We start from the raw sequence: 22,980 nt of genomic DNA on the forward strand, positions 1-22,980 counted from the left end.
CTTACGACTTTAATACCTGTGCTACTCTCCGTCCATATATCACCGCTGCAAGCGATGAAGCCCGCGAGGTCGTTGATAAGCCAGGTAAACCATTGTCTTCCCCCGCGTTGATGATCGTGAGTGCGGCAGACAAGTAGATCTTGTTCATGTTTTGAATGAGAAGCTGCCTCGAAGTATTCAAAACGAACTCAACTGGGTTGATACAACAACGATCGACCCCAAGGTACGGTATGTCAAGTCTCATTGCACAGCGTAAAGAATCTTCAATCACTCTTTCTGGGATTGGTTGCAACAGGTGAACCATAAACTTTGATACAGGCAGTTAGGGTGCCTCTAGTCTTACATATAAGGGCCGTATGATTGATGTCCGTGACGATTGCATTGGACGAAACAAACGCGCCAATTGCCTCTAACAAAGCACTTAAGAGACCTTTTGAAACCCCGCGCCTCCAAGTCAGCATCTTGAGCAGGTAACGCGTAGTCAAACATTACATACCTTAGAATATAAAGTAGGATCAGGCATCGCAATCTTGTTATGGTTTCGATCTGGTAGTTCGGTCTTGTGATCGGTGATTTTGCCTAGCCCTGGATGTGATACGTGCCGTTTGCTCTCTTGGAACCCAGGGATCCAAACACTGTTGCAGTGAACATCATCATCGAAGGCGAGGATTCCAGAAACGAGCATTCTGCTGATTGTAAGAAGTGTAGACAAGATAAACGTTGTGAATCCGAGTATCGAGAAACTCTGTCCAGTGAGATCTTCCTCGAGATCTGTCAAACCAGAAATGGCCCACCCTCCGATCAACAACTCGGAGACGAGATCAAGAGGTCTATCATCATATCATATACATACACAGCCACGATCTCTACCACGTCAGAGACCTCCCACGCACTCTTCTGAAGAGTTCATATGATCCTTGAACTTGAATGGCTGAGAGATCGTGTCGCCGCCGACAGTCACCAGGTTAAAATTGCAATGTGAGGGTCCTGAAGGCTTAACTGACAGTGACTCGAAAGATATCAGCAACGGCCAGTGGGGAACCTTTATCCAGGTGCAGGACCCTAAACCTTCACATGGACCGACTATCCCAGCGAGATAGCGAAATTCGCGAGTGCCGCCTTCGTTGTAAACGGCAGGAAAATCGACGAAAGGTTCCAAATATCCTCCCAGAACTGAAAACAGCAATCATCTTGCCAGCAGGCTCTGTGTTAGCTTCCATAGGAATGAACGCAGACGAGGAAGGCGATCTACATACAAGTGTCACTTTCTCGAAGGCTCAAGTTTTAAGGGATTTATGGCGATTCTCGTGGAATGTTTAACTACAAATGTTTCTCATATATTCATCAAGGTGAGTTCTGTACTTAGATAGATTGGTCAATCTCTGTGGCCTTTTGAATTAGTAACCTCATGAAATTACCCATCCAAAGTGTCCCGCTTTGCATTATCCAAGCGGGGCTATGACGTAGCCAATCAGCAGCGTGGCTGACGTAAGTTCCCCAGAGCGGTATGTCATTCCGAAATCAGCTCCGATTACGCTCTCCAACATGACTCTTGGCGAATATCAGCAGAGCGGGGTCAACAGTCGCTTTGCTCCGAGTCCGCAAATTCTAGCTGCGGTGCGGCCCGTGTCGCTGGTTCTTCGTCCAGCGCAAGGAACCCGACAGGTTCAGGCAAGATATTATCCCATCAAATAACGTCAATGTGTTGAGGCTCTGGCGCTCAGACCCACACTTCAACTCCAATCCTCGTATGACGCCTTTTCTAGTGGCGGAGTTTGAGGGTTTCATGCGCCGGAGGAAGAGATAACAGAACGTTTTCTACGCCCGAATATCACCATCTCCAACTCAACCTCTTCTGAATCTCAACCTTGTCTGTCCCAATGGCTTCTAAGACTCTCAAACTGAAAGCACCCAATGGTAGAGAGTGGGAACAACCAACAGGGCTGTTCATCGACAATGAGTTTGTTGATTCATCCGATCCGGCCAATACCATCTCCTCCATAGACCCTGCAACAGAAGAAGAAATTGCTCTGGTTCAGGCTGCGACTTCTCAAGATGTGGATCGCGCGGTAAGGGCAGCAAAGAAAGCCCTGAAGAGTCCAGAATGGAAGCTGTTATCTAATACAGATCGTGGAAGATTGATGTTCAAACTCGCCGACTTGATAGAGGAGAACAAAGAGATTCTGGCAACTATAGATGCTTGGGACAATGGTATGTATAACTAGCGATCACAACAAAAGGTACATTCTGATCATACCAGGCAAACCGTACAATGTAGCCATGACCGACGATATTCCAGAAGCATTCTCAACGATGCGTTACTATGGCGGATGGGCCGACAAGATCTCCGGTCAGACGATAGGCACGACTCCACAGAAGTTTGCATATACAATCCGGCAGCCCCTTGGAGTCATCGCCCAGATCATCCCCTGGAACTACCCTCTCTCTATGGCTTGTTGGAAGCTCGGCCCAGCGCTGGCATGCGGAAACACGATTGTCTTGAAAGCGGCTGAGCAAACGCCCTTGTCCATTCTCGTCTTGGCAAGACTCATTAAACAAGCCGGATTCCCACCTGGAGTTGTCAATATCATCAACGGGCTCGGAAAGGAGGCCGGGGCTGCTTTGGTACAACATCCATTAGTCGACAAGATCGCCTTCACGGGATCTACACCTACTGCTAGTCAGATCATGAAGATCGCTGCTGTGGGGCTGAAGAACGTGACTCTTGAAACTGGGGGCAAATCGCCGTTGATCGTGTTTGACGACGCAGACATGGAGCAAGCCGTCCGCTGGTCACACTATGGTGTGATGTCCAACCAGGGACAGATATGCACGGCCACGTCCCGCATCTTGGTCCAAGAGTCCGTGTATGAACGATTTCTTTCCCAATTCCGTGAACAAACCAAGACAATGTCTGTCATAGGTGACCAATGGAGCGAAGAAACCTTTCAAGGTCCTCAAGTGACCAAACAACAGTATGAGAGAATTCTGTCATATATTGAGATCGGCAAATCTGAAGGAGCCAAATTGGTTGAAGGGGGAGAGGCCTGTCCAGGAAGTGGCTTCTACGTCAAGCCAACGGTATTCACTGAGGTTTCACCAAGCATGCGAATTTACAAAGAAGAAGTCTTCGGACCGTTTGTGGTCATCGCTACCTTTTCAAGCGAAGAAGAAGCCATCGATATGGCTAACGATTCAATCTACGGTCTCGGAGCTGCAATCTTCACCAAAGACCTTGAAAGAGCTCATCGTGTTTCTGCGGAGATTGAAGCAGGAATGGTCTGGGTCAACAGCAGTCAGGATTGTGACTACAGAGTACCGTTCGGAGGCGTGAAACAATCCGGGATAGGGCGCGAGCTAGGCGAAGCAGGATTGGAGGCTTACTCTCAGATCAAGGCTGTACATGTGAATTTGGGTAACAAGTTGTGAAAATCTGGCAAGAAAGCGACAATCCTGGATTTTGCGTAGTTCTAGTCAATGCGAGATCAGGTTTCTCTTGAAACTTTGACACGAAAAGTGACCCGTTGTGCTACAAACTTGATCCAACATGACTGATCATGGCCAGGTAGATGACCGGATATCGCATTATGATGTGTAAACGGGATGCAAATTGGTTGCTCGTTGACCGCTGCGTTGATACCTCATACACAAACTTTTACATTTTGTTGGGACTCTACTTCGCTTTCCCCGATAGTGAGTCTGCAGCAAGAAGCAAGGCCGACAACTCGTCCGCCAAATCTTTACTCAGCAGAGAGAACGGCTTCCGAAGACCTCCTGTCTCCCATCCTCGTAACTCCATACCTGTCTTCACAGCTGAAGGATAATTATGTGACTCGAGAAACTTGCAAATAGGAAAAATATCTCTCCAAAGCTTTTGCGCTGTGAACAAGTCCTTTTTTACAGCAAGCGTATTCCATAGCTCCACCGAAAGCTCCGGAATGATGTTGGTCGCCCCCCACACGGAACCCTTCGCGCCTGCAGCCAGCCCATAGAATGTGAGTGTATCCCAACCATTGAACGCGGTGATCTTGTCATCAAGTTCAAATAGCAGTTCAGTCAATGCTGGAGCGTTGCCCGAAGTATCTTTCATGTAGTGAACCCCGACTTCGGACAAGGCAGCTAGCTCTTTTGGTGACAATGTGATACCGCTAGCTGAGGGGATGTTGTAATACAGGATGGACAGGTTTGATGCCTCGTGAATCTCCTTCAGCAGCTCCCGTAGCTGTTCGTGATTAACAGGATCGTAAAACGGCGGGACGACCATTAATGCCGCGGCTCCAGCATTTGCGGCATGCTTAGCCAGGTCGATGCATTCCCGTGTTGATAGCGCGCCCACGCCAGCGACAACAGGCACGCGGCCGGCTGCATACTCGATGCAGAGTTCTGTGACGTTTTTTCGCTCTTCGATCGTCATGGCAGTGAACTCCCCTGTTGTGCCAAGTGGGACAAGTCCGTGGACACCAGCATCAATCATACGATTGACGTGTGCTTTGAGTCTTCCCTCATGAACGGCTTCTCCACCATCGGTAAACGGGGTGACCAATGCCACAAGAATACCGTGTAAGTTCTGAAGAGCCATTGTTCCTAAGAGTGGTCGTGTTGGTTGATGGCAGAGGTAGGAATGCTTTGAACAGCTGCAGCGACGTTTGAGGTAGCGTTAAGATTGGGAAGAACTCGAGCTATCCGAAATAACAGGTAATATAAGAACAGTAACGCTTGGTTGGTTCAACGAGCTGTTCCAAAGATATCGAAAGTACTGCGGAATGACTTGCCACATGCGGAAAGTAGTCAGTAAGCTCTTGGAGTCATGTCAATTGGATACCTTTTGCTGCACTTTTCGGAAAGTTCGCGAAACAATCTTCAGATAACGGAAAGACCCCACTCATCCGATACATGGCATCCTTTCCGAAAGGTGCTAGCCGGAACCTGATAGTGAACAGCCTTGGACCTCGTCATGCGGGACCCATATATCCAATTGCACGTCAACCACATCTCCTCCAGAGATAGTCTTGCCAGAAATCATCAAGTCATAACATACATAGAGTTACACCTCATTACACGCTCGTGTCTCAACCACTGTTTCATCTCGCATTCGAATAACTACCAGCTCAAAATTTATAGAGAATGGCAAATCGACCAATAAACCTAGATTCACATGTGTTTTCCATTCGTGACCTCGAAGAAATAGGCACAAAACACCTTCAAGCGGAGTACCGCGACTACTTCAACGGTGGAGCGATGGACATGGTAACGTACGTGTTTGCAGGTTCGCCATACCATTTTGCATCATTCAAAATCTCATGCTTGCAGGCTGCGAGACAACGTGTCCGCTTACGATAGATACAAAATCTGTCCACGCGTTCTCCGAAATGTATCTAGTCTTGATACAAGTGCCGAGATCTTTGGCACCAAGATCACTTTTCCGTGCGGTCTCAGTCCATCGGCAATGCATCGGTTGGCGCACCCGGACGGAGAGCTTGCTACATCAAGAGCAGCCGCAAAAATGAGCATACCGTTGGCGTTGTCTTCATACTCAACGACATCGTTGGAAGATGTCAAGGCACAAGGCAATGGCAACCCGTACATGATGCAGATGTGCATAGTGAAAGACAGGAACATCACCCTCCAGCTGCTGAGTAGGGCAGAACGTGAGTAGCGGCAACACGTGCATCTTTCACCAATGCGGCAAGAGAGCAAACTTTGTTGACCATGTTCTAGAAGCTGGTTACCAAGCCCTATTCCTCTCTGTGGACGTTCCAGTTCTGGGCCGCCGGCTTGGGGAAATGCGAACCAATTTCGTCCTACCAGAAAACTTATCTTTCCCTAACCTTCTTTCAAATGGTGCAGACGAATTTCTCAATGCAGATGCTAAGGTGAACGGTCCACAGGCTTTTGACGACACCTTGGAATGGGAAGAAATTGTTCCGTGGTTGAGAAAGCACACCAGCATGCAAATATGGCTGAAAGGAATACTCTCTCCAGAAGACGTCGAGCAAGCGGTAGCAGCAGGTGTAGACGGTGTAATCATTTCAAATCATGGAGGACGACAATTGGATGGAGTTCCTGCAACTTTGGATGCCCTTCGCCAATGTGCGCCAATTGCGAAGGGCCGAGTCCGAATTGCTGTTGATGGAGGAATACGACGAGGCTCCGATATCTTCAAAGCTATCGCTCTTGGAGCAGAATTTTGCTTTCTTGGGAGGATAGCTATCTGGGGATTGGCTGTAAGTATGCAACGATGATGAGTCGTGACTTCGCTAAATCCGTCACAGTACAAAGGCCAAAGCGGCGTAGAACTCGGCATCCGGATCCTGCTCGAGGAGTTCCGATCGACGATGGCTTTGGCTGGCTGCCGGTCAGTGAACGAAATCACCTCGAGCCATTTGTGTATCCTAGAAAATAATGGAATTCTCTCGAAGCTTTGATGCCCTGAACGCCAATATCTGATACTGGAAAGGGTAACTTGCAGATGGGAGGAGTGGGCTTGTGTTGGTGCCTCTAAGCCTAGTATAGCATAAGCCAGAGTTTACGTTCTTTCAAAACGTCCACCCATGAGTATACCTCTCCACTCCTAGAGTCAGAGCCTGTTTGGCTGTTCAAAACGCCACATTTGCCTGCCGAATCCCGTCGCTCCCATACTTGTCGCATGACATGCTGAGAGGACGTGTAGCCATTGAAGGTAGATTGGTTTGCGCCTTTCTGCATCCAACCCATCAGCCATTCACGAGACGTCGATGAGATTGCCTCACATCCGGCAACAAAAGCAGGCCAAGGTGTGCCTGGCGTATTGATGCTGTCGGCATCTCCCATGAGATCGAAGTCATTCAATGCGGTTATTACGTCATTGACATGTGTTTGCAATATCCATGGATGAACATTATGAATCCTACGATAAAACAGTATGACGAGAGCTGAGATAAGAGCACGCAACATCGCTCGACTTGCTGGAGAAGATTTGGAAGTGGCAGTGCTGGACTGATGAGGGCCCTGGTGAGGTGGCAATGGGGCCATCAAAATGCTCTGCTGCGACGCGAAAGAGCAAATCATGTGTTCGAGTCGTGTAATCTTTCTATGAAGTGACTCTGTAAAGGTTCGCGGTACGTTCACTGATGCGCGGCCTATGAAGTCCACAATGTTGGCAACCCTTGTCGTCTGGGAGACCAAGCTGAGCCAAATTTCTGGAATACCGTAGATATCCATATATAGTGTGTTTGACCATGGGCGTGAGTCTTCGAGATGAATGTCACGAAGACCAGATTCTTGATCTTTCAAGGTATCAACGTCATCTTCGCAATCTGTGCCATATGATTTGACTCGAAGAAAGTCGTCTAGCTGAACACACTCAATGCCAGTTGTGATTTGTTCCTCAAGAAGCGGCAGAGTACTAGGCGCACCGTAGTTGCTTTTGAAGGTTTTCTCAATCATGCCTTGGAGACCAGAGCTGTGATGGTCATGCAAGATGAACGTGCTTTCGCCGATGATTCTCAGCCATGTATAGACATGATGTAAGAGCCGAACTTTGCGAGACACCTCTCGTTTCGCAAGCCCCCGCAGTCTCAGAAGGCGTTCAGCATCGATCAAGTAGCACCTTGCATCGGTTGCATTGCCGCATAGAGTCTGGAGATGGTCAGTCTTGAGTGTCCAGCAGCAACAACAACGACATCCATACAGCAAGAGCAATCAAACTAAAGATTGCCATAAGCTGATCTTTGTATTTGGCTTTTGATGAACCAGAAGTTTCTAGGCTCAAAGATTCTTGCATATGACTTTTCGCTCTCTTAGACGCGTATTCCAATATCCGCGTCCCTTTCTCAGAAGAGATCAAGCCGGCAGCCACGTGTGTTTTCGCGATATCATGTGCTGCGCAACCTAAAATAGCGAAAAGATTGGCCTTGTTTGCGTGCCTGACATCGCTGCTTTCAAGATATGTCATATCGGCAAGAGAACGAACAGCAGCGTTCCAGTTCAGCACTTCCCATGGACACTTTGAATTGGTAGGGAGAGGGGAGAACTGGGGGACTACGACGTCTCTGAAGTGTTTCAGAAGGGTTCCTGCATCTTCAAGTAGTTCAGATTCGTCAATCTCTTTCATAGCACAGGGCGGAGGCTGGGAATCGATTGCAGTTGTTGTAGACTCAATACTGTGCTCGGCGCGAGACTGCTCCTGTGGCGGCGTTGATCTTCTGCCTTGAGGTTGATTCATGGCGATAGCAGGTGAACTAAGCGACTCTTGGTAAGTCGGATCTTGGCTTATGGTTATTGAAGGATCAAATGTTGGGTCGAATAAGTCATTCCAAACCAAGCCGCTAGATGTATCGAACAAGGACTCGAAATCGGTCAGCGAGCTTGCCGAAGGGTGGTAGGGGAGCTCAGAGTCGTTGGAATCGAAGCTTATGTGAACATCAATATCGGGAGCAGATGGGTTTATCAGTGCCTGATTTACGTCACTTCCCTCAGCGAGCGTATTATCAAGAGACAAAGCGGATAATTCTCCATCACGTTGAGGCTCGCCAGGATGAGCAGCGTAGAGGGAGGTGTAATTATGTATGGCCAAATAGTTTGATGAGCCTACTGAACGATTAGCACAGGTACTGAATGTTCTTATCAAGGGCTACAAACCCGATGATGGTCGCGACAGATTCGCATCATCTTGTGCTCTGGAGTTCCTCGTGGGCGGATATGACAACGACGCCCACCTAATCGGAGAAAGAAACCCCTCACATGTCAAGCGGGCATTGTGGCAAGTTGTGCATTGGGGTTGGGTGCGATCGCATTTGACATGTCGACGACGGCATGTTGAGCATCCTCCGAGATTGTGTGTGCGTCGCCGCTGTTGGTGTTTCCGCGCTGCGCCTCGGCCGCTCTTGGGTGGCATGACAATTTTCGATTAATTCCACGCACTGAATCTAGCTGTCCAAGACGTAACTCAAGACTCGATGACTTCACTCGCATAAACAGACAGCGGGGCTAGTCTAGCCGGTTCGGGTAGGTGATTCCGAGCATCACCAACAAATACACTTCGATCATTCTTGTTGCTTACGCTGATCTGATGAAGGAGATTTCTCTTAACACGTTTTACACTTAGGCACAACTCACATTCAAATCAAATTACATCGCCATGCCGAGAATACTCCTGACAGGAGCTACCGGGTAAGCCAACTCGCCATGAATCGCATGCCCATACTAACACTACACAAAGATACGTGGGTGGAGAACTCCTACACATCTTGACAAACTCCAACATCAGTAGCCTGTACATTGCCTGCCTAGTGAGAGATTCTGCAAAGGCAGGGCAAGTGCAGGCAGCGTATCCAGCCATCCAGACTATCCTAGGTGATCTCGACGACGTCGACCTGGTGAGACGCGAAGCAGAAGGCGCAGACATTGTGCTACGTGCGTCATACTCTTCCAACACAGCAATTCGGTAGATGGAACCGAAACTGATGAGTACCCAGACTTCGCGTCTACAAACCACATCCCCAGTGCGCAAGCCATAGCCCAGGGTCTGCAGGCACGGCAAAAAGCAACACAAAAGCCTGGGTATTGGATACAAATCTCTGGCGCCACTCTCTTTGCTACGGACGAAATTGCGTCTGGACGCTTCGGCTTCGCGACGGACACCACCTACGACGATGTTAAGGATTGTGAACAGGTGCTTGACATCATCCGGAGTAACCCCAAGCGCGTAGTCGAGAACACAGTGCTCTCGCAAACATCTGAAACAGTAAGGACGGGGTTGATAATAGCCCCTCTCATCTATGGTCATGGAAAAGGTCCAGTCAATCAGCGCAGCATCCAAGCGCCCGAGATCACGAAAAGTACACTGCAGCGAGGTCGGGGCTTCAAGTTGAACGACGGCGAAAACATCTGGAGCAATGTCCATGTGTCAGATCTAGCCAATCTTGTCTGTTTGCTCGTCTCAGCAGCTACAGAGGGTAGGGAAGGGTTGTGGAACAAGGATGGAGTTTACAATATGGAGAATGGAGAGATGGTAAGTCTATTGCACCCGCACTTGAGATTAATATTGACATGTCGGTCGCAGAGCTTCAAAGAACTGGGTACATTGATTGCAAAAGAAGCGCACAAACAAGATTTAATTGCGAAGTCGGACCTGGAGACCATTGACGCTGGAGAGGCTGATTCGCTGAGCGGACACGCATCGATTCTTTGGGGCACCAATGCGCGCACGAAAGCTTCAAAGGCACGAGAAGAGCTTGGGTGGACTCCAAACGGGGAACCTTTGGCCAGTACAATACCAAATATGGTTCGCAGTGAGTCGAAAGGGCTCAAAAGCAAATGAAAAGACGAGAATACAGAGAAACTAAGTAATATGAATAACGAGTAGGATCTTTCAGTTGTTGATTTCGAAGCTTCTCCTCGCACTGAACTTCATCGTCAAACAGTCGTGTTCGTACCTCGCCTTTCTCTTCAATATCAACGCATCGTAGTACATTTCCTGTTTTTTGTACAAAATCCATCGTTATTCGCGAAGAAAGATGCCTTCCACCAACGTTGCTTGCGTAAGCGCAATAGGGATGGTTGGAAGCGCGCGGGCGGAGGAACGACCAGATCTTAGTGAGGAATCGAAGGTGAAAGGACATGGGTAGGACCAAATTGACATCCAAGCGAGTCGCCGTATGGTGGGGTATTCCTCGATTGCTGATTTCGTCGAGTTTGGGCGTGCAGAGTCGTTGGAGGGGTCTGAGTCTGGAACAAGATACGGACTGAGGCCATCATTGCCGTACTTCAAGTCACTTCCAGTTTCTTCCGCGATCTGGGTCGGTCGCGACTGTGACTGTGGCTGTATCTCCGCAACAGTATTGTTGATGTCCTCGCGGCTAGTATCTGGTATGTCTTTCGGGTCCAGATTTCCATACAGCTGATAGCGGTATCCCTCAAACAGACACTGCGCAGAAGTCAAATGTTTTTGCTCAAATTAGATAATTCTGCCAATGGGAGTATGAAAGCCTTGTCTTGAAGTATGTCATCGTCGTGAGCCGAAGGAAGCCGGTGAGGCCCTGACCTAAGCTATCAACGTTCCAGTTCCGCTTGACTTTTTGCAAGTAGATGCAGTATGACATCGTTAAGTGACGGTTCCACAGCTTTGGACAAGCCAGTACGGCGTTCTAGATAGATTGATGGTGTCAAGATTGTGATCACACGGATCAACCCCACTGAGTGTGAGTTTGGGGTTGTAAAAGAGAGAACACTATGCTGCTCCATCCAGAGGGCTTTGTGGCGACAAACAAACACATGAGTAATCCCCGAACCAAACCCATCGTAACGTCAATGGCCAAGATCAAAGGAAACAAAGAGTCAATTTGATTGATATGAGTAGCTGATCAGGCTCAATGCAAGACTTTTCTTATCTGTGCTTACAGCATTGCCAGTCGCAATCCCAACACGTATGAAAGGCGTTATAAGAAAACAACTCGGCAATTTGTTTGCTCAAAAGAAGCGTGAGAGTAGTGGTGGTGTTGGTAGGACCGCTCATCACTAACGAGATAGGTACCACGAACCTCGGCTAGTCATGTGACGTCATCCCTAGCTCCAAACTTTCCAACCTCAACGTCACTCTTATCACGCTCCGCGCTCATCGCCAGCTGCAGCACCTACTCAATTGCAGCCGCCCACCCATCTCTTCTCACCAACACATCAACTCATCACAACCAATTTTCACCAAGACATCGAACCACCAAACAAACGCACAACGACTACGACAATGCTCTTCACCCGCCCAACAGCGCGCCTCCTCCCCCTGCGCTCCCTCCGCCGCTTACCCCTCACCGCACGCCCCCTCAGCACCTCCCGCGCCGTCTTCGCAGCAAAGGACTCGCAAGACAAAGACTCCATCAAGCGCGTGTCCACCGAGTACTCCAAATCTGGGTCCGACGAAGAAGTTGCCGAGTCCGACGCAGCTTTCAACCCAGACAAAACGAGCCCGGAGTCAGCCGAGGCGACGGCGGAGGATGAGGCTGGCGGCAAGGACAATACGCTGAATGTTAGTCCGGGGAATCCTTCTGTGAGCGAGCCGAATGATCCTGGTGTGGGAGGGAGTGGTGGAAGTCCAAGGGATAAGACGAGTGGGGCCGGGGGTGCGCAGAAGAACGGTGGTGGGGAGAGTGGTTGAACATCGCGTATGGACTGGAGGGGTAGGATCCACCGGGTGGACAGCAGTCCGGGGTAGGGAGTAGAGCAGGAAGGGGTTGTTTATTTGTGAGAAGAACAGTATGGATGATACTGTGTTGCAGATTCTCTTGCAATTCATGTTTGCTCAGAAACACCCTTCAGCATTCCTCAGTACATTTGGTTTAGACGTTCTACTGATAGTCTAACAAACACCTTCTTCACGGTTTGAGCAATCCTCGCATTCTTTGATTCCTTTGTGAGGCCTCTTTCACCCCAGGAAAGTCACATCGCAACAACAAACAAGCTTGTCCATTGGTCACCATGAGCACCCTTCATACACTTTCATCATCCTATTGTACATAAATCATTTCTTATTGTAACCGTAACATATAACATTGCATCACACTCGCAAGAGAGAGTGTAGACTCTCGCAAAACCCAACAACACAAACTCGACCCATGCATCAAATAACACCTTCAGAACTAGGCTTTTCGTCTTCCGTATCGCCAACCGACCACCCTCTCGTCTCGACATCACCCCAAGCATCACGCAACACTACATCACAGCTCCCAATGGCGCCCAAATCTGGACCCTACGCCGATCTCACCTCCAACGAGCAGGTCCTTGTGAACCAATATATCGCGGACATCTGTACCTACTGGCGTCTTACCACGCTATTGGCAGTGTTCCCCACGGGCCTTAAACCCAAGCGCGGCACCAAGCTGGAAATCGATGCGCGAAATCTACCCATCGAACTGCTGCGTGAGCTGAGTGAGCTGGCGGCACTAGTACCTGAGCGGAGAGATGAGGTCATGGCAGCCTGTATGAGTGCGAAGAAGGCGAGGCGGGAAGTGAAGGAGGGATGGGGACGGAGGGGGAAGGATCAGATTGAGGTGGGGGATGTGGTTAGTGCTAGGAGGGTTTTGGAGGCGAGGTTGGTTGTGGAAAGGAAGGAAGCTGAGAAGGATATGGAGGTACAAGAACTGTCCAACGGGAATGGGAAGAGGAAGAGGAATGAGGACATCGAGGACCAGCTCCAGGACAAGCGCTCTCGCGTGAGTGATGATCACAATCCGGTGGATCGCTTCGATAACATATCCATTGTCGAGGCGGTGATGTCGCCCCGTAGCGCGCCTGGAGATATCTCTTTCGAGCGACTGCCACAAGCGAGCAGCAATGGAAAGGCAGTCTTCTCACAACGCCACCATGCTGCTGTCTCGCGCCCCGTACGCCTTCCCACGAACATGACGGCTCGAATCCAGAAGATGGCGAGCACACACACCATCAATACTTTGCTGGCAAACACAACTCAACAAAGGCCTGTCGCACGGCCGCAGCAGAACCGTCTTGTTCGACCACAATACCTCATTGAGCGACAGCAACTCGATGACCACCGCAAAGAGCAACCTATCGTGACAGTCGATCAGCAGCAGCACGAACTCACTACCCTGGGAGCGCAGGCAACTCAAGCAGCAGCAATTGCTGTTGGGACCCATCCACGCGACATCCCTGGTCTCACCAATACGCAACGGGCTGCGCTATGCAGAATTCGCATGGCTCAGGCTCAGAAAGCGGGTGAGGTGTACGACTGGCAGTATGATATGGTGTTGATGGAAGCGTTGGCCAAACGAGACGGAGAGGCGTGTGAAGGTAGGTAGGGCTGCATGGCTTGGATTGATATCGAACATGAGCCGTGGAGAAATCGGAAATCGTACGATGTGAGCAATCGTGAATGACGTCAGAGCCGTGTCCAACTATCGCGGCTTCCTCACCGAGTATCTCCCCTCATCTCCCCCGTCCACCCTCGCCTTCGACAATCGCACTCCCTTCGTACGAATCCACCAATCTACGACCACACGCCACAATGACGCGCGTCCTCCACACCCCGCTCGTGCGCCTCGCCCAGCCTACAATCGCGCGCCGCACATTTTGGACAACACCGGCCCTGCGCATCAAAGAGGACGGCAACCGCTCGCCCGAAGAACTCGAAAAGGCCAAGCAAGACCAGCTACAGGAGCAGAAAGAGGGCAAGGGCCGCTGGAAGGAGGAGCTCGCCAGCAGCGGCGAAAGCAACATCGCCGCGGACAAGCACGAGGTTGACGACCACGGGAGCCATATCAAGGAGCTGCAGAAGGAGGGCAAGGAGATGGGCGACAAGGGGCAGATATAGATGAGGTCATACCCAAGGTCGGTGTCTAAGGCGGGACAAGACCGCCAACGACTCCATCAGAACACAACACAACGCCATCAATTCCTGCTTTCAAGTCTACACGACTGCTCTTACTTGTCTTTTGGTCGCACCTCCCATAGTTTCCTCGTTGATTCTCTTTCTCTGCGGCACAATTCGAGCGTTTCACATTCCTGCCATCCTGCAACAGCTCGAAAGAAATATTACACCAACACAGCACGCAATCCCAGCATACACTGCACAACGCACAAATCTGCCGTTCAAAGGATCCAACCCAACGCAATCATGACGAGACAATGCATCTTCAATTCTAATCAACATCTCCACCATGTCCAAAGCAGCGGCGCTTGAGATGCGCCTCACCGTTTGCCGCACATCCAGCTGCATGTGAGATCTCGTTTCGACATAGTTCCAACCTATTCTGGACAAGTGTCTGGAAGAGGTCGCTCCTCCCCTGAACACGTATCTGTAAGCGAGCAACCCCCTGCCCGCAATGCCTGCACATTCCAAGCATTTGACTTGCACCGTCCCGCCTGTGTCGCTGATATTTCCCTTCTCATCCTCTCCTGCCCTGCCTTGTACCACAGATGCAAACCGATCCACCACTAAACTGTCCAGATGCCTTTCAAATCCCAACGCAGCAGGGCGTGTCCCCAGTGCCGTGAACGTCGCGTCAAGGTGCGTGATCCTAGGTTCGCATCACAACCCACACGCTGAGAATGGAGTAGTGCGACGAGACTGCCGGCTTTTGCAACGAATGCCGACGGCTTGGACTGGCATGCTCTGGCCCCATTGTCGGCTCCGTCATCATCGATATGACAGATCGAGTAGCCAAACCGAGAGCGCGAAAGAAAAAGCCTGTCACTCTACCGCCCAATGCAAATGTTCAACTTGATGATCAATTATTCTCCTCCTCAAAAGATCCAATCCGTGTCAAATCCGAACCCCCAGAAAGAGATGGCGAACTGTTCAACGTGCATGTACCCTTCCCAACATCCCCAAGAACAACAGCATGGTCAATCGATGCACAAAAAGCCGTTGTCGCGATACGCTACCAGTACAAACCGCCTTCTTTGTACCAGCCAGTCAAGGTTCAAACTGACGCCCTTGACATGGCCTTTCTATCGCACTTCGTCGAGCTGAACAGGGGCGTGAGCTCCTACAGTCCCGAGATCCCATGGCTAACCTACCTCCCGGTCGCAAACACCATAGCCACAAAGGCAACGATGAAGTTTGCGATCCGCGCCGCCTCCATGGCCTTTTACGCAATACACCACCACGATCCAAGCATCCTCGTAGACTCGTATCGATGGTACAACGTGAGCCTCAGCACGCAGAGATTGTCGCTCGCGAGACTGACGGGCGAAAGCATCCCGGACGAAGAGCAGATCCTTGCCCCTATCGTTCTTGCTCTGTACGAAGTTTACGTCGGTACGACTAGTAGCAGCGTCATGCACCATCTTGCTGCCGCGGCGGAGCTGATCAAGATGCGCGGGCCAACAAACTGCAGCTCGGGTGTGATATGGCCTCTGTTCAAGGCGATGCGTGTCTCGGATGTAAGACATTCCTCCCAGCTGTCATAGAAACAACATGAACGTGCTAACCCCAACCAGGCACATAAATCACTAATCTTCAACGTGCCCTCCACCTTCTGCTCCCCAGAATGGATGACGCTCCCATTCCTCAACATGCCACGAAACGCACACCAAGACCTTGTCGAAGTCATCCTGCATATCCCACACTGCATCCGCCTCTGCTACACGCGCGGCGGCAGCCTGCGCACTTTCTTCGCGACTCCCATCCCCGCACACACAGACCGCCAGCCCTGCCGGACGCGCACGCTCACCATCCTCGCCGAGCTGCGCGCCTGGGCCGCCAGATTCCCTCACCTCACGTCCATCTCGCCTAGCCCGCACGAGATCACGGCTGATATGGCCAGCCTATGCGTCAACGGCGTCACGGCTACTCATCCTGACTCCAAAACTCTCGTCGTGCCTCATAGCTTCCTTGCCCTCACTGCGGCTACCTACCAGGCTACGCTCATCACTCTCACACTGCTGCTGCGCAAACTGGACATGCCCGTTGACCCACTCACACCCCAGTCCCCCGACGTGGACGACGCGGCCATCGAGCAAGCGACAAAGAGCGCAAAATCGGTGCTGCATATCGCCGCGTCGCTCGAGTCGACACGACCCATTGGGTTTGACTTTATGCGCAGTGTGTTCCCGGTCGTGGTTGTGGCCATACTGGGGCCGGGGGACGAGGAGATGGTGGCTGCGAGGGAGATGTTGAAGCGGTGGGGGGATAGCAGGGGAATGGGGGGCTTGTGTGGGGCGTGGTTGGATATTCGATGACCGGCTTGATGGGCTGGAATTGTGGATGTGCAGGGGGTTGTGGGCTCGGAGAAAGACTGAATGCTGCGAATTTGAGTGGGGATTGCGTTATGAGGTATGATTAACGACGGTTGTGTTTCATTTAGTTGGGAGGATAGCGTTTGGAGGTTTCCTGTTTGATTGCCTAAGTTGTAGACTTTCGGAGGTAGTTTGTTGTCTTTGACGCGACGAGGTTTGCTGTGCGATCGAAAGTGTTAGATGAATCTCACTACTCTGGCCTGTCCATGATGACCAAACTGTTTACTCGAGCGTGTGCTGCGAAAAGTTGGTCGCTCACTGCGGACATCAATATTGGAGGTCAGTGCGATTAGGGGTATGGGATGGTGAACGTGTGATCGTATTAAGCATTACTATATGAGCGCATGGTATTTACTTACACCGCATCCGCCTGCTCCAAACAACGAAAGCAACGGCTGCCCTGCTAGCCCCTCTGAAACACTGAGTGCCGTCAATAGGTTGAGCCCTGTTGAGCCCCCGATCGTGGCCCAGTAGGTGATGCGGATGTCTCCAACAGCGATGGTGATAGCTTGAGTGGTTTGTCGTATATCCAAGGCCTAGGGATCCATCGGATCCCACAGCCAAGAGGACGGACTACCAGGATCGTTAAACACCATATCATCTTCGGCATCACTTGGTAGATTCTGACACCATTCGGCATATCTCGCAGCGTAGGATTGTGAATCTAAGTAAGATATAAACGACGACGCGGTATTTTGGGAGTTGTTCGCAGGGTTCATTGTCGTTGGGGGTTCATGGGATTCGTTGGGTGTGATCTCGATCCCCGAGTCGCGTTGAGTGTCTTGTAGTGGAAGTGGGAGTGGGGCGGCAGGTCGCATGTTTTCCACGTCAAGTGCAGCCTTCGAAGACTCCGGGCGATCTTCAAGATGAGGCGTGGTCTTTGGGGAGATAAGAGCATCTTGAGTGTTGCGCGACGGACGTGCGCTCACTGGTGGATTTTGAGATTTATCGAATCGAGAGATCTCCGTTGAAGGTGGCAGCACGGCCTTGCCACATTGGCCAGCCTCCGATTCCGCATATTTTCGAGGCTGCTCGGGAAACGCGCAATCGTGGGAGTAGTGTGTCCATCTCCTATCCTAATTGAGAGACGAGTCTGGTGGTTGAACGAACCCCGTGGCCTTGAAGTCGTCCACAATGTAATCTGCCAGTGCGTCCAGTTTCTTGCGTTGGATGTGAAGGGCTCCAAGTCTGATGTCCTTATCTCGTTGACTCATATTGCTCAACAGGGAGGGTGCTTTGCCTTTCCCAATGCCATTCCCTGATGTAACGGCCGCATGACCTTCCGAGGACTCCGCTGCAGGATATCGTTGATTGCCGACTTCTTCTGCTGTAATCTTGAAACTTTGTTTCTTATGAGGCGCAATGTTCCCGACCAAGACTAGAAGCAACTCCGGTTGTAATGCGCGAGCGATGATGTTGCAGTATTCCGTCTCGATAGTGAGCGTCTCCAACGCAGGCTTGGGTGAGGGTATTGCGCCGGCTTGAGGCTGAATAGAGTCCTTGCGTTCATCCGTCTGACGGCCATTGCGCGTATCGTTCCACAGCATGGAGACTACCGCTGCCTGGTCGCGTAGTTCCTTGATATCGACAGGTGTTGAGTAGCCCATTAGCATGCCGTGCGGCGTCATCAGACTGCCGTGATCAGCGCTGGCAGGGTCGAATACCGGTTTGTACTCACAAGAGTCGTGGGTAGAGCTGCTCATTGACGTTCTTGGTGAGCAGTTCGCTCACCCTCTTGGGGACGATCATGGCACGGGAGGAATCTTGCATTGTCAGATTTGATAAGGCAACAGTGTTGACGACAGCGAGGTAAAGATGCACGTAGAAGCAGTGCTGCGATAGCGAGAGTGAAGAGAACTCGCGACTGGAAAGTAATATGAAAGGATGAGTGGATGTGTCCGCGTACCTGGTTGCTGGAAATGGGACCCAGAGACTCCGCACACTACCCGACTTTCACGATGATGCGCGACAACACTTGCCTATCAAGACACTCGAAAAGGAAAGCTTAAAGGTGTACGCTACATAGCACGAGAAGGAGGGAAGCTGTCGATGGAGTGAAGTGGGAGGCGGGAAGGTACGTCAAGCTTCCTGGCCATGTTGTTGTTCAGGGTCAAGTGCAGCTCTGCCGCGGGAGCTATGACCTCATCGGATCATATATTGTTCCGGAATTTGCGCAATCTCCAAATCAAGTTCCCAGACGGTAACACTGCCGTGCAGAGAGAAGCGTCTGTTCCTAGAATGTACAGCATCGTAAATACCAAAAGTAACGTTGAAATGGTGAACACCGGTTCGAGCTAAGGCGCGAGGCGGACATTTTCCGCGTTGCTACTTCCGTCCTAAGTCCGGCTGCTGGCGGGGCAGTTGGTCGATCCAGCTCCAAACGTCATCGAAATGTGAGAGCTTCTCCACCTTGGAGGAGTTTTGCAGCCTCATCTCTCCAATCCATGCTCTCTCTGCGCCCAGCTTTCGTGACAGCATCCAGACTAACAAGACCTCTCACAACACCATTTCTGAAATACAACAATAAACCAATCAGTCTGATCAGAACCCTCGCAACCATGGCTACCAACACGTCGAGCTATAAGCTCCATCATTCCATGTGAGCATCCCTATATGCCTTCTGTTTGTCCAACCCTGACATTCGCAGGATCCGTGTGAAAGATCCCAAGCGATCAGTCGAGTTTTACGAGTTCCTGGGCATGAAGCAGGTTAACAAGATCGCCAACCCAGACGCCAAGTTCGACCTCTACTTCCTCGCATACGACGGCCCGAAAGCGGTGTCGCATGGAAACCATTGGACAGATCGCGAGGGCATTGTCGAGCTTACCCACAACTACGGCACCGAGAGCGACGACAACTACAAAGTTTCAAATGGCAATACGGACCCACACAAGGGCTTTGGCCACCTCTGCATTTCAGTAGACAACCTGCAGGCTGCTTGCCAACGTCTGGAGGATGCCGGCTACAAATTCCAGAAGAAGCTCACCGACGGTCGCATGCGCCACATCGCATTTGTTTTGGATCCTGATGACTACTGGGTCGAGGTCATTGGCCAGAAGTCGTTGGAGGAGACCGAAAGCGTCAAGGACACAGACACTGATACATACCGAATGGTGAGTACCCTATCAAGCCTCTTCGAGTCCGTAGTATTGACAGCAGTAGAACCACACTATGATTCGCGTTAAAGACAAGGACGCCTCACTCAAGTTCTACCAAGACGTCTTGGGCATGAAGCTCAAGCGTACATCTGAAAATGAGAGCGCGGGCTTCAACCTGTACTTCCTCGGCTATGGCGCGGCTGCTTCTGAAAAGACAGCAAACGGTGTCAACCCGGTAGCCGACCACGAAGGTCTGCTGGAGCTTACGTGGAACTACGGCACTGAGAAGGACGAAAGCTTCAAGTACCACAACGGAAACGATGAACCTCAAGGCTTCGGCCACATTTGCATCTCCGTTGATGATCTCGATGCTGCCTGTGCCCGCTTCGAGGAGAAGAAGGTCAACTGGAAGAAGAGGCTCACTGAGGGGCGCATGAAGAATATCGCATTTGTCCTGGGTACGTACTATCATGACAAGCACTATTTGTATAACGGCTCACATGTGCTACAGATCCTGACAACTACTGGATTGAGGTTGTGCAAAACGAGAAACTCAAGAAGGGAAGCAATATATAAGCGGGCCACGTCTGCTGTCTATGCAGGCGGTGCGCATCCTACACCTCCGCCGTCCATCCTCCAATGAGTGTAGACCACATGGAGAGTAGTACGGTGCAACTGTCCACAGCATTTCACAATTGAAAACGTGTACATGAATATGACAGTGTGAGGTAGGAATACATCTAACACACTTGAACATACTTTGTTTGTCGTTTTCCGTCTCTTGTCTCGACCTTCACAAGCATCATAACTATTATATCATCTGCGGAAGATCTCCCCGCATTGCTTGACAGGGCCATCTAACATTCGTGGCGCAAAACGTGGGGTGCGGGGGCGGGGTAGACATCTAACTCGAAGTAGTAAGCTTTACATCGCACGAGGGCACCACAGATGCAACTTACTGCAGCAAACTGCTGGAATGGTCCGATAGCGGCTCAAACAGTGGTTGTCCGCTAAATAAAGTGAGGGGGTTTCCCTCCATACTTCTGAATCTACAATTGTTCTTACGATCATCATGGCCATCTCAAACACGAAACCGAAGATTTTGATCCCAGAAAAGGTCTCTCCAGATGGTCTGGCCTTACTCAAAGTCCAATTTGAAGTGCACGAAAAGAAAGGGCTGAGTGCGGATGAACTCAAGAGCATCGTTGGCGACTATGAGGCGCTCATTGTTCGCTCGGAGACGCAGGTGACGGCCGATCTGCTCCGTGCAGCGAAGAAACTGAAGGTTGTCGCGCGAGCTGGTGTCGGTGTTGACAATGTCGACGTTCAAAGTGCAACTGCCCATGGCATCATCGTTGTAAACTCACCATCGGGTAACATCAATGCAGCGGCAGAGCATACAATCGCATGTGAGTTACTCAAGTTCTTCGACTTACATTCTCTGATTGTCGGCAGTACTGATGGCTGTGGCTCGAAATGTTGGGGATGCCTCGCAAAGTATAAAGGCTGGTAAATGGGAGCGAAGTCGACTTACTGGGGTCGAAGCAAAAGGCAAGACACTGGCTATCGTAGGATTGGGCAAGGGTCAGTACTCTGCGTTTACAGTCCTGGAAACCCAGCTAACATTCATCAGTCGGTCTCACGGTAGCTCGAATTGCAAACGGTCTCGGCATGCGACTTGTAGCCTACGACCCCTATGCAAATCCAAACTTGGCTGCAGCTGCATCCGTGACTTTGAGGCCTACTCTGGCTGAACTCCTCGAAGAAGCAGATTTTCTGACTCTGCATACACCTCTCATTGCCTCGACCAAGGGAATGATTGGGAAGGCAGAGCTAGCTTCGATGAAACCTACGGCCAGAATTCTGAACGTCGCAAGAGGTGGCATGATCGATGAAGACGCGCTTGTGGAGGCATTGGACGCTGGCACAATCGCTGGAGCCGGTATCGACGTCTTCACTTCAGAACCGCCGCAGCCAAACTCTTCTGCAAGCCGCCTGATCGCGCATGCTAAAGTCGTCGCAACACCCCATCTCGGCGCCTCTACAAAGGAAGCCCAAGAAAATGTGTCCATTGACGTCTGCGAACAAGTGGTGTCAATCCTGTCCGGCGAACTTCCCCGCTCTGCTGTCAACGCGCCCATCATTTTACCTGACGAATACCGCACGCTCCAACCGTTCGTCAGTCTCGTCGAGAAGATGGGATCATTGTATACCCAACACTACTCCTCGGTCAACATAAAATCTTTCCGCACGACCTTCGACATCACCTACGAAGGCAAATTGGCCAGCCTCAACACCACAAAACCGCTCTTCGCCGCGCTCGTCAAGGGCCTGCTGACACCGATAACTTCAAGCGACGGCCTGAACATCAACATCGTCAACGCAGAAATTGTGGCGAAAGACCGTGGTATCCTAATCAACGAGCAACGTTCCCGCGAAAACGTGGAAGACAAGCCCTATTCCTCCTTCATCACGCTTCGCGCTCGCGCAACCCGCTCCGTCTCCCACGCCCGCAGCGATATCTCACGCTCAAACTCACCCACCGCGGCCCGCGGCCTGAAACCCCAGGATTACGAAGACCAGGTCATACAAGGCTTTGTGTCAGGCAACAAACCCTTCATCTCGCGCCTCGATAAATTCAAGGGCGAGTTCGTGCCCCGTGGTACGCTGCTGATCTGTCGTAACTTCGATTCGTGTGGGAAGATTGGGTTTGTGGGGAATTTGCTGGGAAAGGCGGGGGTAAATATTGAGTTTATGAATGTTGCGCCACTGAATGAGGAGGTTGAAGTGGGGCTGAATGGAGACGGTGCGCAGAAGAGTAACGAGGCACTTATGATTCTCGGTGTTGATCGGATGGTGGGCGAGGATGTTGTGAAGGGCTTGATTGGGCCGGAGGGGGTGCTGGAAGCTAGTGTTGTTAACTTTTGAGGGGGGGTTTGAAGAACGATAGATCGCCAGACTACAAAGGCGTTTTGATGTCTGTGCATACAGAGTGCTGTTTCGAAGCACAAGAGAGCTGAGTGGTGCTGTCGGAACTAAAGCTCGAGGATACGGCCCACGCACACTCAAAGACCATATAGTCTTACTATAGAAATATGTGGGAACAATGCTTTGATATTGTCTCTTCTGAAGCTTGACGCCCCGAGCATGTGGC

General features: G+C 50.8%; 13 protein-coding genes across 13 annotated transcripts; 9 read left to right on the forward strand and 4 right to left on the reverse strand.

Annotated features, from left to right (window-relative positions):
- Positions 1-1,575: 1,575 nt before the first annotated feature.
- Positions 1,576-3,579, forward strand: P153DRAFT_435491 (aldehyde dehydrogenase). The gene is made up of 2 exons (XM_033673153.1): positions 1,576-2,211; positions 2,261-3,579. Exons 1-2 carry the CDS (start codon positions 1,881-1,883, stop codon positions 3,427-3,429), a joined length of 1,500 nt encoding a protein of 499 aa, XP_033518231.1. The 5' UTR covers positions 1,576-1,880; the 3' UTR covers positions 3,430-3,579.
- Positions 3,580-3,673: 94 nt separating this feature from the next.
- On the reverse strand, positions 3,674-4,579 carry P153DRAFT_351323 (dihydrodipicolinate synthase/N-acetylneuraminate lyase; the record flags this gene model as incomplete). The annotated part of the gene is made up of 1 exon (XM_033666334.1): positions 3,674-4,579. The coding sequence occupies one exon, from the start codon at positions 4,577-4,579 to the stop codon at positions 3,674-3,676; it is 906 nt and encodes a 301-aa protein (XP_033518232.1).
- Positions 4,580-5,124: 545 nt separating this feature from the next.
- Positions 5,125-6,562, forward strand: P153DRAFT_351327 (FMN-dependent dehydrogenase; the record flags this gene model as incomplete). The annotated part of the gene is made up of 4 exons (XM_033666335.1): positions 5,125-5,252; positions 5,311-5,648; positions 5,719-6,224; positions 6,273-6,562. 4 exons carry the CDS (start codon positions 5,125-5,127, stop codon positions 6,423-6,425), a joined length of 1,125 nt encoding a protein of 374 aa, XP_033518233.1. The 3' UTR covers positions 6,426-6,562.
- On the reverse strand, positions 6,505-8,875 carry P153DRAFT_361492 (uncharacterized protein; the record flags this gene model as incomplete). The annotated part of the gene is made up of 3 exons (XM_033666988.1): positions 6,505-7,617; positions 7,670-8,568; positions 8,620-8,875. The coding sequence occupies 3 exons, from the start codon at positions 8,873-8,875 to the stop codon at positions 6,505-6,507; spliced, it is 2,268 nt and encodes a 755-aa protein (XP_033518234.1).
- Positions 8,876-8,934: 59 nt separating this feature from the next.
- P153DRAFT_371180 (NAD dependent epimerase/dehydratase family protein) lies at positions 8,935-10,350 on the forward strand. The gene is made up of 5 exons (XM_033669204.1): positions 8,935-8,985; positions 9,056-9,150; positions 9,200-9,393; positions 9,456-9,991; positions 10,043-10,350. The coding sequence occupies exons 2-5, from the start codon at positions 9,119-9,121 to the stop codon at positions 10,298-10,300; spliced, it is 1,020 nt and encodes a 339-aa protein (XP_033518235.1). The 5' UTR covers positions 8,935-8,985; positions 9,056-9,118; the 3' UTR covers positions 10,301-10,350.
- P153DRAFT_401416 (uncharacterized protein) lies at positions 10,042-11,081 on the reverse strand (the record flags this gene model as incomplete). The annotated part of the gene is made up of 2 exons (XM_033671903.1): positions 10,042-10,906; positions 11,037-11,081. The coding sequence occupies 2 exons, from the start codon at positions 11,079-11,081 to the stop codon at positions 10,481-10,483; spliced, it is 471 nt and encodes a 156-aa protein (XP_033518236.1). The 3' UTR covers positions 10,042-10,480.
- Positions 11,082-11,581: 500 nt separating this feature from the next.
- Positions 11,582-12,478, forward strand: P153DRAFT_371182 (uncharacterized protein). Its single transcript, XM_033669205.1, has one exon. It carries the CDS (start codon positions 11,723-11,725, stop codon positions 12,128-12,130), a length of 408 nt encoding a protein of 135 aa, XP_033518237.1. The 5' UTR covers positions 11,582-11,722; the 3' UTR covers positions 12,131-12,478.
- On the forward strand, positions 12,360-14,043 carry P153DRAFT_140156 (uncharacterized protein). The gene has a single exon (XM_033662099.1). It carries the CDS (start codon positions 12,588-12,590, stop codon positions 13,785-13,787), a length of 1,200 nt encoding a protein of 399 aa, XP_033518238.1. The 5' UTR covers positions 12,360-12,587; the 3' UTR covers positions 13,788-14,043.
- P153DRAFT_303226 (uncharacterized protein) lies at positions 13,994-14,299 on the forward strand (the record flags this gene model as incomplete). Its single annotated transcript, XM_033664498.1, has 1 exon — positions 13,994-14,299. One exon carries the CDS (start codon positions 13,994-13,996, stop codon positions 14,297-14,299), a length of 306 nt encoding a protein of 101 aa, XP_033518239.1.
- An 833-nt stretch (positions 14,300-15,132) lies between these two features.
- P153DRAFT_303454 (uncharacterized protein) lies at positions 15,133-16,671 on the forward strand (the record flags this gene model as incomplete). The annotated part of the gene is made up of 2 exons (XM_033664515.1): positions 15,133-15,873; positions 15,931-16,671. The coding sequence occupies 2 exons, from the start codon at positions 15,133-15,135 to the stop codon at positions 16,669-16,671; spliced, it is 1,482 nt and encodes a 493-aa protein (XP_033518240.1).
- Positions 16,672-17,675: 1,004 nt separating this feature from the next.
- Positions 17,676-18,660, reverse strand: P153DRAFT_140187 (uncharacterized protein). Its single transcript, XM_033662100.1, has 2 exons — positions 18,407-18,660; positions 17,676-18,360 (listed from the first exon to the last, which is right to left on the reverse strand). Exons 1-2 carry the CDS (start codon positions 18,496-18,498, stop codon positions 17,805-17,807), a joined length of 648 nt encoding a protein of 215 aa, XP_033518241.1. The 5' UTR covers positions 18,499-18,660; the 3' UTR covers positions 17,676-17,804.
- Positions 18,661-18,946: 286 nt separating this feature from the next.
- P153DRAFT_371185 (glyoxylase I) lies at positions 18,947-20,809 on the forward strand. The gene is made up of 4 exons (XM_033669206.1): positions 18,947-19,327; positions 19,376-19,841; positions 19,891-20,284; positions 20,338-20,809. Exons 1-4 carry the CDS (start codon positions 19,287-19,289, stop codon positions 20,400-20,402), a joined length of 966 nt encoding a protein of 321 aa, XP_033518242.1. The 5' UTR covers positions 18,947-19,286; the 3' UTR covers positions 20,403-20,809.
- Positions 20,810-20,898: 89 nt separating this feature from the next.
- On the forward strand, positions 20,899-22,754 carry P153DRAFT_351347 (phosphoglycerate dehydrogenase; the record flags this gene model as incomplete). The annotated part of the gene is made up of 3 exons (XM_033666336.1): positions 20,899-21,235; positions 21,282-21,410; positions 21,460-22,754. 3 exons carry the CDS (start codon positions 20,899-20,901, stop codon positions 22,752-22,754), a joined length of 1,761 nt encoding a protein of 586 aa, XP_033518243.1.
- Between the last annotated feature and the right edge of the window lie 226 nt (positions 22,755-22,980).

Source organism: Dothidotthia symphoricarpi (genome assembly GCF_010015815.1).
Source record: "Dothidotthia symphoricarpi CBS 119687 unplaced genomic scaffold P153scaffold_25, whole genome shotgun sequence".
In the NCBI taxonomy this organism is placed as follows: domain Eukaryota; kingdom Fungi; phylum Ascomycota; class Dothideomycetes; order Pleosporales; family Dothidotthiaceae; genus Dothidotthia; species Dothidotthia symphoricarpi.